Source organism: Falco punctatus (assembly GCF_963210335.1).
Source record: "Falco punctatus genome assembly, chromosome: 3".
NCBI classification, from domain to species: domain Eukaryota; kingdom Metazoa; phylum Chordata; class Aves; order Falconiformes; family Falconidae; genus Falco; species Falco punctatus.
Window position 1 is genome coordinate 42773573 of NC_137582.1, and position 14879 is coordinate 42788451.

General features: G+C 42.4%; 1 protein-coding gene across 1 annotated transcript in view; it reads left to right on the top strand.

Annotated features, from left to right (window-relative positions):
* CPA6 (carboxypeptidase A6) overlaps nt 1–14879 on the top strand; it is a 143168-nt gene that overhangs the window by 43791 nt on the left and 84498 nt on the right. The window contains exon 1 of the mRNA XM_080380390.1: nt 1–7411. This exon is cut by the window's left edge and continues 43791 nt beyond it. Coding sequence (XP_080236516.1) covers nt 7314–7411 — 98 coding nt within the window. The 5' untranslated portion in view covers nt 1–7313. The remainder of the gene's footprint in view (nt 7412–14879) is intronic.

A 14879-nucleotide genomic window follows, 5' to 3' on the forward strand; every position in this document is an offset into this window, starting at 1 on the left:
TTCAGTGTTTGCATGTGTTTATGTTCGTGGACAGTAACACAGGAGCTGAAAAAAAACTTGTTTGTTTTTTAATATATTGCTTTCGGGGTTCTTTTCTTGTTCCTCCAACAGTGAAACAGCCTATCAAGAGACAAGGACATTTTTATATTTGCACAGGGCGAGAAGGGGCTGTCATTTGCTTATTGCAAGGAAGTTTAATCAACCCAAATAAAAACAAAGTGAAAAAAATTTGCACTCCTGTGTCCCAGTCACTTGCTGTCATGCCTGAAATCACCTTAAGAGAGCAACATGTGATGAAGACTACCTGCTACCAAAGTTATCAAACACTAGGTACTTTATCTAATGAAGAAAAAGAGACACTGTATTACATTGCACACTATAAGGTCTAGCTTAGACATCACTCAGATAACTCTCCCTATCAAAAGCAAAGAGAAAAAGCTAAAATGTCATCTAACTATATCATATGTCCTTTCTGCACTGCAACGCTGTGTGAAACAGCATCACCAACACAGATGTCAGGTGCAAACAACTCTTGGTCTGCTCTGGTGTAAAATGTTAACAAGCATCTTTAGCAATTTTTTCTTTCTTTCTATAGACTGTTTCAATACTTTTTCTTAGCAAAGAGTTAGAAATAGTTTTACAGGTTGTCCTTTAAAATTTTTGAATGGAAAGAGTACATAATGGTTCCCTTTTAAAGGAAGGCCCCCCCAACAGGAGATTACTACAGATAACTTTTCAGGCATATTCTATTCTTTCAATGCAAATTTCTGGATCCCGCAACTTCCACCAGACAGTGAAATGATTACATTCTCATGATTAAATTCTTTCCTGAACCAAATTTATGTAAAGTCAGCTTGTTAAGGCAGTAGAGTATTTGTCTAATTAACTCAATGGCTGTAAATTTAAGGAGAGTGCTAATCAGAAATATGGTGGTTTGAGTTTTCAGTTTACTTTTCGGCATCATATTTTCATATTTATGACTACGCTGCAACTTCTGGTACCCACAAGCTTCTGCCAGCCTGCCTCTTCTGGTTTTGTACCACTTGCCTCTGATTTGAACTGCAAGGCTATCTGTGCGTTCACTGCTTCAACTAACAAGGCGGAGAAGATTAACACCAGGTTAATGTCTAGGGAGCAGCAAAAGCCGGCAGCTCCCTGTGGGCAAGCAGCTTTAGGGGTTCCCAGGGTGGCAGGGCACCACAGGGCAGAGCCAGGGGTATCGGGAGCAGCCCCAGCCCTGGGCATTGGGCACTTTCCTGGGGACAGGGATAGGCCCAAGCCAGGCTGGGGCACGGGCCCACGAGTGGGGTGGCCAGATGGCCAGGCAGGGCAGGGCTGTGGGGAGCTGGGGACCAGCCCTGCTGCAGTAGCACTGGGGCAGGGGCTGACATGAGGCAGGGGCAGGCAGGGCTGGCAGTGCCCTCGGGGCGCTGCAGTTCTCTTATCTCCCAACCGGAACAATTTCCTCTCATGGCCAAGCTTGTATGCATCCAGGGTTTTTTTAAAGTCGATGACAGACAGGTGGTGTTGTCTCGCTGTAATGCTGCCTGCTTGTAAGACACAAGGATGTTTGCATTAAATATGCTTTTGGGGTTCCTCTGTCCACTGTCCCCTTTTGTGACATACTTCACCAGATCTAGACTTTATTCCCCAGCTTTTTAACATTTCAGAACAGGAATGACAGAATCCTGTAATGCCAGTATTTTTCACCATTCACATTTTCCAGTCTTTTCAGCATTTTTCAGTATTCAAGTTGCATAAAGCTCTGAAGTACATGCTACCTAATTATACACCGTTTCAAGCTATTGAGCATCCAAATTTGAAGGAGGACAATCAAAATATCATTCCAGGCACAGATGGTAAAATGACCTGATAATTATCAGGCAATGTTAAAGGCGAGAAAGGGAGGAGGAGGAAAGACACTTTTCATGCCAGTGCAGCTGACAGATAAATTATCAACTCAGTAGTTTCTGTTTCACCTGCCTCCAGTATGATATTCTACTTAATGTTCCCTTTCCTCCCAGAAGATACAATGACAGTCTACTGCAGAATGTCTGCAGCTGAGAGTTGGCTGGGGAGTCACACAGCACACTATTGTATTGAACTTACTCTTTGGAAAGTACCTTTTCCTTCTAAATATTTTCATATGTGCACATCTGATAAATGCTAGTTGATATAAATAAAACCTTGGCACCTTCATCTTTTGTGAGCAGTAGCTGCTATAGAGCAGTTATAAACACGGTTCGCTGGTTCAGAAGTCAGATTTCTCATAGTGTTTCAAAATAAACATTGTTATTATTTTTTCTTTCTTCTCAATGTTACAAAAAAATCATTACTGGGTATCTAACAATTGCAAATACCATCTGTATTAAAACTTGACACTGAACACAATCTTTCATTGTGAATGTGCCTCCCCTTGGAGCAAAAGCAGTGAAACTACATCTAAGCCTGAGTATGGTCAGACAAGTTTGAGACTCTGGGAACTAATATGTTTACCTTTTAGATTAAAAATACAGTCTAATACAAATTCACTAATAGCATATGTTCCAGTTGTTATCATCAGGAGACCCCAACGCTGGACTTAGAGTTGCCAAAGGTTTACTCTCTCCTGGGACAAATTATTCAGTTTTCCTGTACCTTAGTATCTGCATCTGCAAAACAAAATGCTGGTTAACTGAAGTTAGAGGAAAGCTGAGCTCTTTAACGACTGCAAAGTACTGAAATTCAAAGAGGGCTGGAGGAATGTGCAATGCAAGTTCAATGTGTTACTAGACACAAATCATTTGTACAGAAAGTAAATACACATGATTTATGTAGGAGGTGCAAGAAATTTTAAAGCTGCCATCCTTGTATTTCTCAGCCTGAAATTTTCACAAAAAAACAAAAGCTAGAGAAATCTCTTGCCTAATGAAAGACTGTATTTTTACTCAAATAAAAGTACTGTAGGTTCAGATATAGAAAATTGTTTTTTGTGTTGTTTCTCTGAGTTCTAGCAGGGGTAAAGAGATATCTGAGACAAACTCTATGTATAGTCACACTGCAATTTGTTTATCCAGTTACATACATCTCTCACTTAAAAAAAAAAGATAAGAAGTTTTACAGAATTGTAATTAGCAATGCTTTCTTTCAGAACTCTTGGCCAAAGGAGTAAAACCAAGTGGCCACATGTGTCTTAAACAGAATCTCAGGAAAGAACAAGCTCTTATTCACAATGTTGCTTGCCGCAGTTCCTTAGAAGATTTTTGTTTTCTCCAATGGGTAGTTCTAAGAAGGAATTCCATACGTATAAAGAAAGCTAAGCACACAAGTATAGCAGTCTTTCCAAGACTAAAACCAAGCAGAGGAACAGAACTAATCAGGTTTGTCATCTGATGTTATCCACCAGTATGGTTTCTAAAGACTCCTGCAGGAGGTTTATCTGTTGATGCTTTGTCTGTTACCTGTCCAATCTCCTTTAGCTGCTTCTAAAGCATATCCATATTTAAATGTCTCCCACTTGTACAAAACAGAAAAGATTATTGAACGTGTGTTCCTGTCCTCCTGCAGAATAACAGAATAATAGCAGAAGACAGAAATACTTCAAGTGAAGAAGGTCCATTCTCTCACTTAATTGAACAACTTTATAACAGTTCAGTGCCATTGACACAAGTCCAAATAAAATGACTCAGTCATAGTAATGCAGCATCCTCAAGTAAGCTGAAGATAGAAGCTCAAAATTCTTGATTGTAAAAGTCATCCCTTTTAAAAGGCACTTGTAATACAGTTTAGAAAGCTGATTACATTTGAATACCCTTCAAGGCAATGGTCAGCACTGTTACAAAACTAGCTGATCATTTATTCTTTCCCGTGTTGCCATGTCTTAGGCCACAGCAATGGCAGGTTGATAGTGACATCTTCCCAAGAACCAGCTGTCAGCCAATCCAGGAAGAAGGATCATGGAGCTGTGTTAGCAGGCTGAGCAGGAGGCTGAAAAAACTTAAAGAAGATGGGAATGGGGATGGGGAAGAAGGCAGGGAAAGGTAGCAAACCTACACAGAACCACAGACACCTTAAGTGTCTTGTCTTTGCAGCAGCCTGGTACCCCAACTGAGTTTAGACCAGCTCAGGTACCAACAGCAGTCTGTCCCTGACAGTATGAAACTCAGCACAACCTGAACAACCACCCCTAGGAGTGGGTAAGTCCTCAGGTTATCCCCTTTCTGTTGCTACAGTAACAATCCTGACTACACAGAGTGGTTAGTTAACTCAGCTGTGGCAGTTATGCATGGATTATATCTCTTTCGTGTTCTTTTAGACTCCAAACCTGATCTAGCACAGAATCAGCAGGGCCACTTTCACTGTCCTTCATCCATCAAGTGTGTGAGTTAAATAAAGACCGGATCTTGAAAAGGACATTGCACTCAGTCACCTGCAATCTTTTTTAACTAGTTATAGCAGTGAAAATCTCAGCATGAACACACTTATTTCAATTTATTATTAACTGGTATGTTTTAAACTAGAACAACATAAACCTTGTTTAACAACTCCTGTGTATAGCAAGGATTGTTTATTCAAGCTAATGCAACCTTCTTATGAATGTGAGAGTTGGGACAGCTCAAAGGTATAAAAACGCTTATAAGAAACTACTTCCCTTTTTCATTTCTTCTGTTCAATTACAGGCTTCTCAATAAATGGCATGTTCTCAAGTTCAGGTATCAAATGTAGGCTACCTTTACACTTTACTCACTTTACACGAAGCCTTCCTTGTTTCCATGTCATGCAGAACTGCCTCTGCTTCAGCAGCCTGTGTTCCTTGTAAAGTGTGGGATGCTGTGATAAATCCACATCTTGATTCATTAAGAGGAAAACCATATCTCAGACTTCTTTCCCCCATCCCTTCACAGGCTCTCGTCACCTCCAAGTCAAAGCTGTACACCAGAACCTTTGGTATTGGCAGTTCCTCCACTCAGCTCCAAGAAGCGAAGGAAAAGCAACTCTAACTTTCTCCCTCTCAAATCCTTTGCTCAGCTGGGTGCAAGTTTTATAGCCCCATCTTGTCAGGAAAGTAGGCTTACTACATGCATAACTTCCAGGCTCAGCTACAGTGTTTTAATCCTTTCCTAGCTGCCAGTATGGTGGAGTTCCAGCCTTCCCTCCAGTCTGCCCCATCACCTACTGATGGATCAGAGAGAGACCAAGGGATCTGTGTCTCCCTCACTATCATTACCTCTGTTAACGCCTTTTTTTGGTATTTTTGAGCTTGCTCGCTCTCTCCAGCTTCTTGACAGCTCTAAAGGTGCATTTTAAAATTATTTTTTAAATTTATTTTAAACACGCAGAAGTAGTACATATTAACAAAGACAGCAACACTTTTCCTTCAGTGCTTACTCGGCATCCTGTTACTTATCTTCGCTGTTTGGTTTTGGTGCTTGAACTCCCTTTCTCTTATCTTCTTGCATTTTATTTTCAGGGAATGTTGCAGAAAGGCAGGATTTTAAGACTGAAATCTAGAGCCACAGAAGTCCATAATAAAATTCTCCCTAACTGCAATGGAGCCAAGTTTTCCTCTTGAAAGCAAAGAATTTAGAATAATAGCCAAACTATTTTGCAAACAGAAGCCAATAGTAGAATTCTTTCTAACTCCAGTAGAGCCAGGTTTTCATCCAAAAAGCAAATATTTTACAATAACGGCCAAACTACATTTTGAAAACATTTTAATAAATTGGTGTATTACCTGATGCACTTCAGGTGTAGCAAGGATACATAATAAGAAAAGTAACCAAAAACACGTGAAATAAAGCAGTGGGGTTTGTTCCAATATCATTCTCACATGCTCCAAAAGTCACTCGACTTCACCTCTGAATTCTCCTCTGACCATACAGCAAAGCTTCTACTAAATAGGTGTCTTTAAAGTTAAAAGTTGCATTTATTTCAAGACTGAAGATTTGCAGAAAAGGTTTGGGGGTTTGCCTGTAGTAAGTGGAAAGTGTTTTCAACAAGAGACATACAATATCCCATGCTGAACACACATCTGTGCATAAGCACAAATATACACACAAATTCAGCTCTGTGTGGCCCCACCAGAAATTGAGATTTTAAGCAGGGTATGTTACAGGGGTGTGGGCAACTCAAGGGAGAGAATGTCAGTAACCAAACAGAGGGGAGTAATACCTCCCTGGACCAAGTCTTTTCTATCTCCAGATTCTATCACACAACTAGTATTGAATTTGGTGCTGCTATGGAAAAGAGACAAAGGAAAATGTTCATTTGCCTTTCAGCCATAGAAAATGAAGTGTGTGTGGCTTAATACAGTCATTTTTCAAAAAGCTTCCTGTGTCTGAAACATTAACAGGGATTTACAGTAGTTCTCACACATGTTCAAATGTCAGCTGGTTTTACTGGTCTACAGCCCACTCACTCTCTTTGCTCTCAGAGAGGCTGTGAATCAGTTGGTTTTGAAACACCTTTTGCTCTCTTTCATAAAAGGCAACATAAAAGTACTGAAGGGGGCTACCAGTGTATTCCATATTGGCATTGTGTTTTTACCTACTTTTTCTTTAACAAGTTCTCCATGTGTTTTCTATAAAGTACAATTATTTGCAACGAAATTCTCCCCATTTTCTTTACTATTCCCAGTGCTCCAGCGACTTACCTTTGTGTGGCTCTTTCACCCTCACCAGTATGGAAGAGCAAACTCCCAGCGCTAAAACAAACGTTGAGTTTTTCTTTTATTAGACCAGGCTCTCCCCCCCCTTCCCACTACTCAGGCCCCAGATTTCCGGCACCACAGCTAACTTGACATCCCGCTGCCTCCTCCCGTCCTGGTCCCCTGCGGACTCCCCACCGCTCGTGCCTTACGGGAGCGCACCCCTGCCCTGCATCACAGCCCTGCGCCCGACCGGCAGAAGGACGGCGATAACCCCCGCGCCACCGGCTGCCTCGGGCAGCACCTGCAGGCGAAGCCCACCCCCCGGGACCCCTCCTGCCGGCAGCCCCGCCGCGGCGCCGTGCCCGCGGGGGGCTGCTCGCCGCCGTCCGGCCCTCGCCAGTCCCCGGCCCCCCCGGACAGGGCGGCGGCGGGGCCGCGCACCCCTCAGCCCTCCCAGGCGGGCGGGCGCCTCCCCGCCCCGTCCCGTCGCCGTCCCCGTGCCCAGGCGCGGCGGGGCCGCGGGTGACGTCCTCCCCCGGCCTTCTCCCCTCGCCGCCGGCGACCAGCGACACCTCCGCCCGCCCCGCTCCTGCCGGCCCCCGCCTCCGCGCCGGCTTTGTGTGCGCGGCAGCCGCCACCTGGGGCGGGCACGGCGACGGCGGCGGTGGCGGCGCGGCTCCGCACCATGCCGCTGCGCGGGCGCCCCGCCGCGCTCCTGCCCCTTTGTCTGCTCTGCCTCCAGGCTGCGCTGCCGCTGCGCGGCCACCGCGGCCGCTACGCCGGGTAAGTGCGCCCGCCGCCCCGCCGCCCCGCCGCAGCAGCACCGCAGCCGCGCTCCCGGCGCCGCCGGCAGCACCGGCGTGCAGCGACGTGTTGGGGCTTCTCCTCCCGCTGCCGCGCTGCTCGTTTGCTTGTTTCCACTCAGATGTAGCGGGCGCCGGCGCTTTCCTGCTGTAGGTACTGCGAGTCTCGGCTGGCAACGGGAAGGATGCTGCGGGGGGGGGGGCGGGGGGGGGGGGAGAGTTTTAGTGTCCTTGTAGAAAGAGAAATTGCGATGAAACAGAGGGGGATAAACTTTTGGAGGCTTCACTGTGCGCTGAAGGGAATGAAGGGTTGTATGTTCCTTTGGGGGACAATTTTAATGGAACTTAAAAGTTGGTTTTTTTAGAAAGTTGAACGATGCGCAGGTCTTCCCGAACGCATAAAAAGCTCAAACCTATCAGGGAACTTGATTAACCTTCCTGTAAGCAAGTGAAGACTTTTACATGTCTTTCAAACTCGACTTTTTTTTCCATGTGAAGTTTACATTTGTGTTAAGAAAGGGAAAGGTTGAATTAAGTAGTAAAAGGCTAGCTATGGTATCATTGCCAGGCTTTGTCAATAAAACTATGTTCTTTTTCCCTGTTTACAGGCTTTGCTTTTGGCAAGTACTTAGCAAAAGAGATAGATTTATGATGCAAACAAACAAAAAGACAGTCAAGTATTGGAGCATTAGAGGCCAGTGGCATCTTTTCACATGCATTTCACATTCATTCAAACTGACCAGCAAATGCTTCGGGATAAGCACACCTCCCTGTGGAAGTAAGAATTTTTATTTTATTAAAGTAACCAAGCCAGACATGGAAATTCCACTACTAAAATGAAATTTTAAAGAGCCATTCCCTGAGCTTCAAGGATTTTGTAATGTGATATGAAGCCATTCACCCCTGGGTCACTATTAGTGATACAGAGAGTAGTTAAACAAGTGACAGCTGTTTCACCATCTCTGTTCAGATCCTCGGTCCCGGTATCTGTCCGCTCTGCGAAACCAAACTGGCCACCGAAGCCAGGAGCCCTCCTGGCAGTGCCAGAATGGGACAAGGCAGAAAACTAAACTGTCTTGAAAGCCAGGGTCCTGTCATAAGTTTTGTGCAGCAGCACTGCTCTCTCTTTCTGGAGCCCGTTGCACAGTCGTGATCTCAGCAAGACCCAATTTTTTTAAAATTCAAGATTGTATTCAATTTGTTTGCTAATGATACTGAGATTAATAACACGTTCCTAGTGCCGGTACATAACTTTTTCTGAATATTAGTTACGTGAACTATCGATCGATGTATGAGATGTCGAAATACACATTTTAATATCCTGTAGGTTTAAGTGAGACTGTCAATCTAGAATCATGTTGGTTAAAATAGAAAAAAAAATGCATGCAGATTCAAGTATTGTACCTCTGCTTATTTACGTGATTCACCAATTCTGTTAAAAGCTTTAGAAATAATTTTCTTGGTTTAAGCATGTAACGTGCCTTGGGTGATGTGTGAGAGACCCACCCAAACTCTCCCTGTTGATCCCTGTCCTGGAAGCTTTTGCATAGGGTCTAGTCTAGAAAAATGAGACTTCTCATAAGCTTCCAGAATTCCAGCAAGCACAACAAAAATCACTATTAAAAAAAAAAAAAAAAGGCTAGAGTACATTATAAAAACTCTTGGTCAATAGGCAATTGTAGTAGGGGGCCAAGATACATTTACAAGCCTTGCTGAAAATGTGGTCACATTTGTAACAGAAACCAGAATGTGTACCACATGTGTAACGCAAACTGGAAAAATAACCTGATATTTTTCCCACTCTGCTAATCTTTTCCATTTCTGCTATCCTGGCACTATTTGTGTCAGTAAAAGATGATGAAAAAATAGTTTGAAGTGGGCTGAAGGTTTCTTCAGAATTACAAATACGTCTTATCCTTTTGAGGCATCTGTCATCAGCCTAGTGTCCTGGGCAGGATCATTTTGTTTCCTCTGTGTGTGCAGTTGATTAGAAACAGTTGAGCAGGTATTGCCATCACTACTGAACCTGGTCATCAACCAAGGGGAAAAAACTTTTGGTAGGTTTTTTTTTTAAGAAAGGTAGTCTGGAGGTGAGTATAGTTTTCTAATCTTTGTCATTAAAAGGGGTGTCCCAACCACCTGACTTCATTTTGTGCTAAGAAATTTGTGTCAGTCCTAGTCATTTCTATTGTGTCAGAAGCTGTACCATATAGGGGAAAGGCATAAATATAATTAGGGCAAACAGATGAGAGAAAAAAGGAACAAAAAAAAGCATTGGAAACCATTTCTCATAAGCTCAGGCCAGCACTAGGAGGCACAGAGCAATGGTAGCTGTTTAGCTGAGGACTCTGATCTAAGACAGTTAATTGCTATTGCACATGTTTCTCCAAACAAACTTCTCCAAACTGTGTTCAGAGCAGGCCAGGTATGCCATATGGCCACATCTTTGAGCAAATGCCTTCTAGATGCCTTTGGGAAGTCAACAAATGGTTGGAGAATCTCAGCAAAGAGGCCACAGCTCTCATGTCTGCTGAGTTCTTGCAAAGACTGAGAAACAGGTGGATTTGCCTTCTGCTGCCTTCCCAACACGCAGGAGTTCAGCCTGCCTCAGTGCTCTTGTGCCTGCAGAAACTCAAGAGGAGCCTGGAGCTACTGCCTTCGCCTTTGAAAGAGACTGCTAATTAATTACCCTACAGCAAACTCAAAACTATCCTCACACACACAAATTTTTCCTTCTCTCATTTGCATGATGTGTCCAAAGGTTCCAGGGGTGATAGGCAGGTGGGAGGACACATCAAGGTTTGGACAGAGTAGGTGTGGTTTATTCAAGAAGGTTTTCCAGGAGGCCATTACCAGAGATTCAAATGCGGAGCAATGATAACCAAATGTATGGAATAGTTTAAGTGCCTGAAATAACAAAGTAAGCTAGGCCTCTTTGATTTCTAATAGAAACAATTTAGGGCCTAACAGATGTCTGCAAGCTTTGAGTGACATGGAGGTAGTGAACAGAGATAGTTGTTCACTGCTGCTTCTATTTACAAGAAGTAGGAGGCATGAAACAAATCTAGTAGGAACTGGGCTGAAAAGAAACTTCCACATTCCACAGGTGTGAGACCTGTGGAAATCCTTGCTGAAGGATATGAAATGTTTACAAGGATTCAAGGGGGCTTGACAGGTCCATGGAAGGGCAAGTTAGTAGGTACGCTACTGAAATTACAGTCAGGCCAGGAGATCACTGCATTGAAAATAACCGTAGATTGGGAGAGTACTTAGTGGTGATATCATACACTTTTGCCTCATCATTACTCTTCCTTGGGTCATTGTCTTTTGACAGTTTTCCAGAGTAGGGTACTGTGGCAGATGGACTTTTTGTGGGTTTTTTTTCACCAAATGCAGCAATCTGCCTACTCTTAGGAATCCTATGAAGTAGGAGATGGCTTCCCATTAGCAGGTCAAGATTTCTTAGGACAAAAAGTGTCTCTCTCATCTGTTCTTTAAAAAGAACTACTTAGATCTTCTTACTCCAGCTCATCTACCTCCACCTGTACATGGTGCTTTGGCATGTTTCCTCCATTTTCTACCCCACTTCTTTTCTTCCAAAGTCTTTTCAGAAATGTGCCACATCTCACCTCTTCTTTTACCTCAAATAACCAAATGTAGGCCAAGGCTGAAAGAACATGGCCAGTTCTTCTCTGAGGTTTTTGCTGGAGGTTTTGGAGTCTTTTAAAATATTGGATTGCAATGTTATTCTTCTCCAAAATGTTATTCTTCTGTGGGTTACAGTTCTGCAGAGAATCGTCATTTCTCTTGGTCAGGTGAAGGCTTTGGTACATATTTTCATTGTTCTGTAACAACCACGTAAAATAATCTGGGAGTGATGCTGAGATGGGTAACGAGGAAACTGAAAACAGTAAAGAAATGTTCTCTTATCTGAGATACAATATGCTGCAGCTACTGGGACATCACATCCTGAAAATTGCATAAACCAACTGTTCATGTAGATAAGCACTGATATCAAATCTGAGAGCATTCAGCAAATTTCAAGTATTTTAGTGCCCATTAATATCCCTACATACCATAGCTAAGTGCCTCTGATCCTACAGTACCTTACACAATAGCTGGCAATTGTTCTGTTACATGGAAAAAACACATGGAAGTGTGATGAAAACGAGCTGCTGAGGGAATTGAGAAGTGGAAAGGAACTCCTTCTGTGCTACTCACCTCTGTAGATTTTTTCCAAATGTTTTAATCAGGGTCTGCAAGATCTGCTTTGCTGTATAAATAATATTTCTTCTCTCTGCTGTTCAGCTCTCCTTCCCCACCCCCAAGTCAAAGTAAAATGTCATACACACAAATGGCAAAAAAAGTATTTGTAAAGCACACCACTAGCATTAGATGGAAGTTAATCATATTCATTCAGATGAAAACCACACCTAGTGCTTCTCTGGATGGTGTCAGGGAACTTCTAAAAGGTGAAAAGCTGTGAGGTCTCTAGCACAAACAATTTTAAGTATCCTCTTTTCAAGTAACCAATAATTCTGTAGTCAGAGCACCACTAATTCCTAAAAAGAGCATAGATCAGTGAAATTCACAACAACTCTGGGACCTCAATACCACAATTCTTGTCCCAATACCACAACTTTAATTTTGTGCTTTCTCATCACCTGATATTCCCCCTGCACATTATCATTTTATGTTCTTCTAGAGGAAAAAAAAAATCGCTGCCAAGTTTTGATTCTTTTTCTCATTTAAGTCCAGGCATGATAAATTTACCTTTTAAAACCTCTCTGCCTTCCTCATTATAAATGAGAAATATGAAGTGTTTCAGTTGCTCTTTCTTTCCCTTTTTTATTTCTTTTTTTAAAGTAGTTGGAACAACAGTGCACATCCACATTACCCAGGTGAAGTGAATGCCAGGCAAGGAGGCTCGCAGTTCATTATGGCTGTGTCTAAACTGATTTCCAGGTTCATGTCACTATGTGAGCCTGGTCCCATACTTGTCCAAATTGGGACCCCGTTGGGTGGTGGTGTGATTCTTGTCTGGCCTCTGCTGGTGGAAGAGAGGGGCAGAAAGCATGGGGAGTGAGGGAAAACACAAAAACTTAGGACATGGGCAAAGCTTGAACCCATATTTGGTAGCTCTGAACCTTTCCTAGGTTTCCTACATTAGATGCAACCTATGGTCTTCACTAAGAATGATTCTTTGGGAAGTGTAAAACCAATTCCAGTAAACATTTACACTTCCTTAATTTTTAAAGGTATATATGTTGCAAATGAAAATGTAGTATATTATTAAAGAAAATTCATGTTCAGGCTTGGGTTTGAGTCCAACAATTACATTCTGCAAAACCCAGGATACATTTAAGTTGTACTTAGACAAAGATACTTATAAAAAAAAAAAAGAGAATTAATGTATCTAATCTGTCTAGACTCTCAGTCTAAAGCATCCACTTTGAATCCACAAGTTCCACTGTCTCAAGGAAATAAACAGCCAAAGAAATACAGCTTTTCCCAGAACTTCTGGTACTAGTTGCAGTGAACTCCAAAGCTCCTACTTCTACACTATACCCACTTCCAGCTGGTGCTGCTGTGAATTCACTCTCCCAGAGTCACTCATAGGCTTCTCAAAAAGACCTTCTCAGCTCTGAATGTTTAGTACAAGCACATAAGAGAGGACAGATACTATATAAATTAGGTACATACTGGGGTTTTTATTAAAAGAATTGGAATCTAAAGTATGTGAGCAATTCTCATGAAAGACAATGGAACTTATTTGTAGTCCAGAAGGAAAATCACGATAATGAAAGGAGTAAATTTGAAAAAAGGGAGGCTAAAATTCTGCATTTTTCTAATATATTGCTAATAATTTGTAGGGAGCTCTGGTTTCATACACTGAATGGGATTGTATCCCACACTGCACAATCAACAGGATCCCAAGGTCTTCTGAAGTTTTAGTATCTTGTAAAAATATCATCCATATGTCTGAAACAGCCTTACGTGGTCAAAATGCCATTGGAGACATTTATTGCTGTATCCAGTTGAAGGTGAATGACCACCATTAATCATTTATTACTGTCTCCAGGAGGTAAACTCTGTCATCTCTGTTTTGCAGAACTGGCCTTCACTTACCTTTTCTCCTTAATTTTACCTCTGAATACATAACAAAAATCGTACTCCTTCTTCAATTGTAGAACAGTATTTAGTGGTGCACTGTGCGCATAATGTTCAGGCAAAAATCAAACAAGAAACAGATACGTTGGTCATATATTGGGCATCTGTTCAGTAGTCCTGTGAGCAGAACCTGCTGTGAGTATGCACATAGCAGTAAAAACTGAAAACAGGCAGTGTGGTTCACCATTCAGTATTTTTACTGTTCAAGCAGTATGATTAGTTTTGCTCCCAGGCAGGAGATGAGAAGAATTTTCCTGCAGTTTGTCCCTCTTCACCAAAAAAAAATTTTAAAAGAAACAGCATTGATACTGTCTCCCTGCCCACCTAGCTTATGTGTTTATGCTTTCAGTATTATTTTTCATGTAGAAAACAACTTCCAGTGAATCCTGTACTCTCCATTCTATTTACAATGATACGCAGGTTTGGTTGCAAAATGAGAACCAATAATTACAATTATACATTAGACCTCTCTCTGAAAACCCTGCTGCAGACAAAACTCCTTGCAGAACTTAACAGGACTTCTGCTGCTCTCAGATTTTCAGGAACAGACCTACAGTCAGAAAACTTCTGGAGACAATTAAGCCCAGTCCTATTTTTTGTCATTAAATTTTTATTTTGATTTAAAGGCTTCTTCACATGGTTGAGTGCAAAGATGTGGTTCTGATTTGATGTTGGTGTTACAGCAAAACATGCATGGATTTTAAGGGTGCTATTAATTTACACCTCAGTATATCAGATCAGAACTGGACCTTAAACAGACATGGACTGTAAGGAAAGCATCTGCAAAGCAAACTCTTAAAACTGCTTTTTGTGCAAGGCACCTGAGGGTGGGTGAGACAAAGTACTCTGAATTGAAAAGATACTGAGGCCAACAAATGGATGGGGCAATATATTAAATTTTTTCTAATACTTTGTGCCTTTTGAGCTTGCCAATGAGGAGGAAGGCCAAGGACCTCACTGCTTTCTTGTGAAACTAAAAGCCTGGCATTGCACATCATCCCGGAGGAGCAAGGACATCGCTGGTCTTTGGGGTGGGTGCTGACACAGGCAGGTACACAGCAGCAGGCAGGGAGAGCTAACCTGTTCTTTCTGCTTGTGCCTGCTCGGTGCAGGCTGAATGCTGTGGAGAACAAGGTTCTGCCGAGCCCCCTCTTCCCCGGGGAATGATGAGACTTCCAAGTGTGCTTATTTAAAGAGAAGCCACACCATAAAGTTACCAAGCAGAGCAGTAATACAGAACAGCAGTTGCTAAGAAGATGTTCTAGATTGCTTAAATA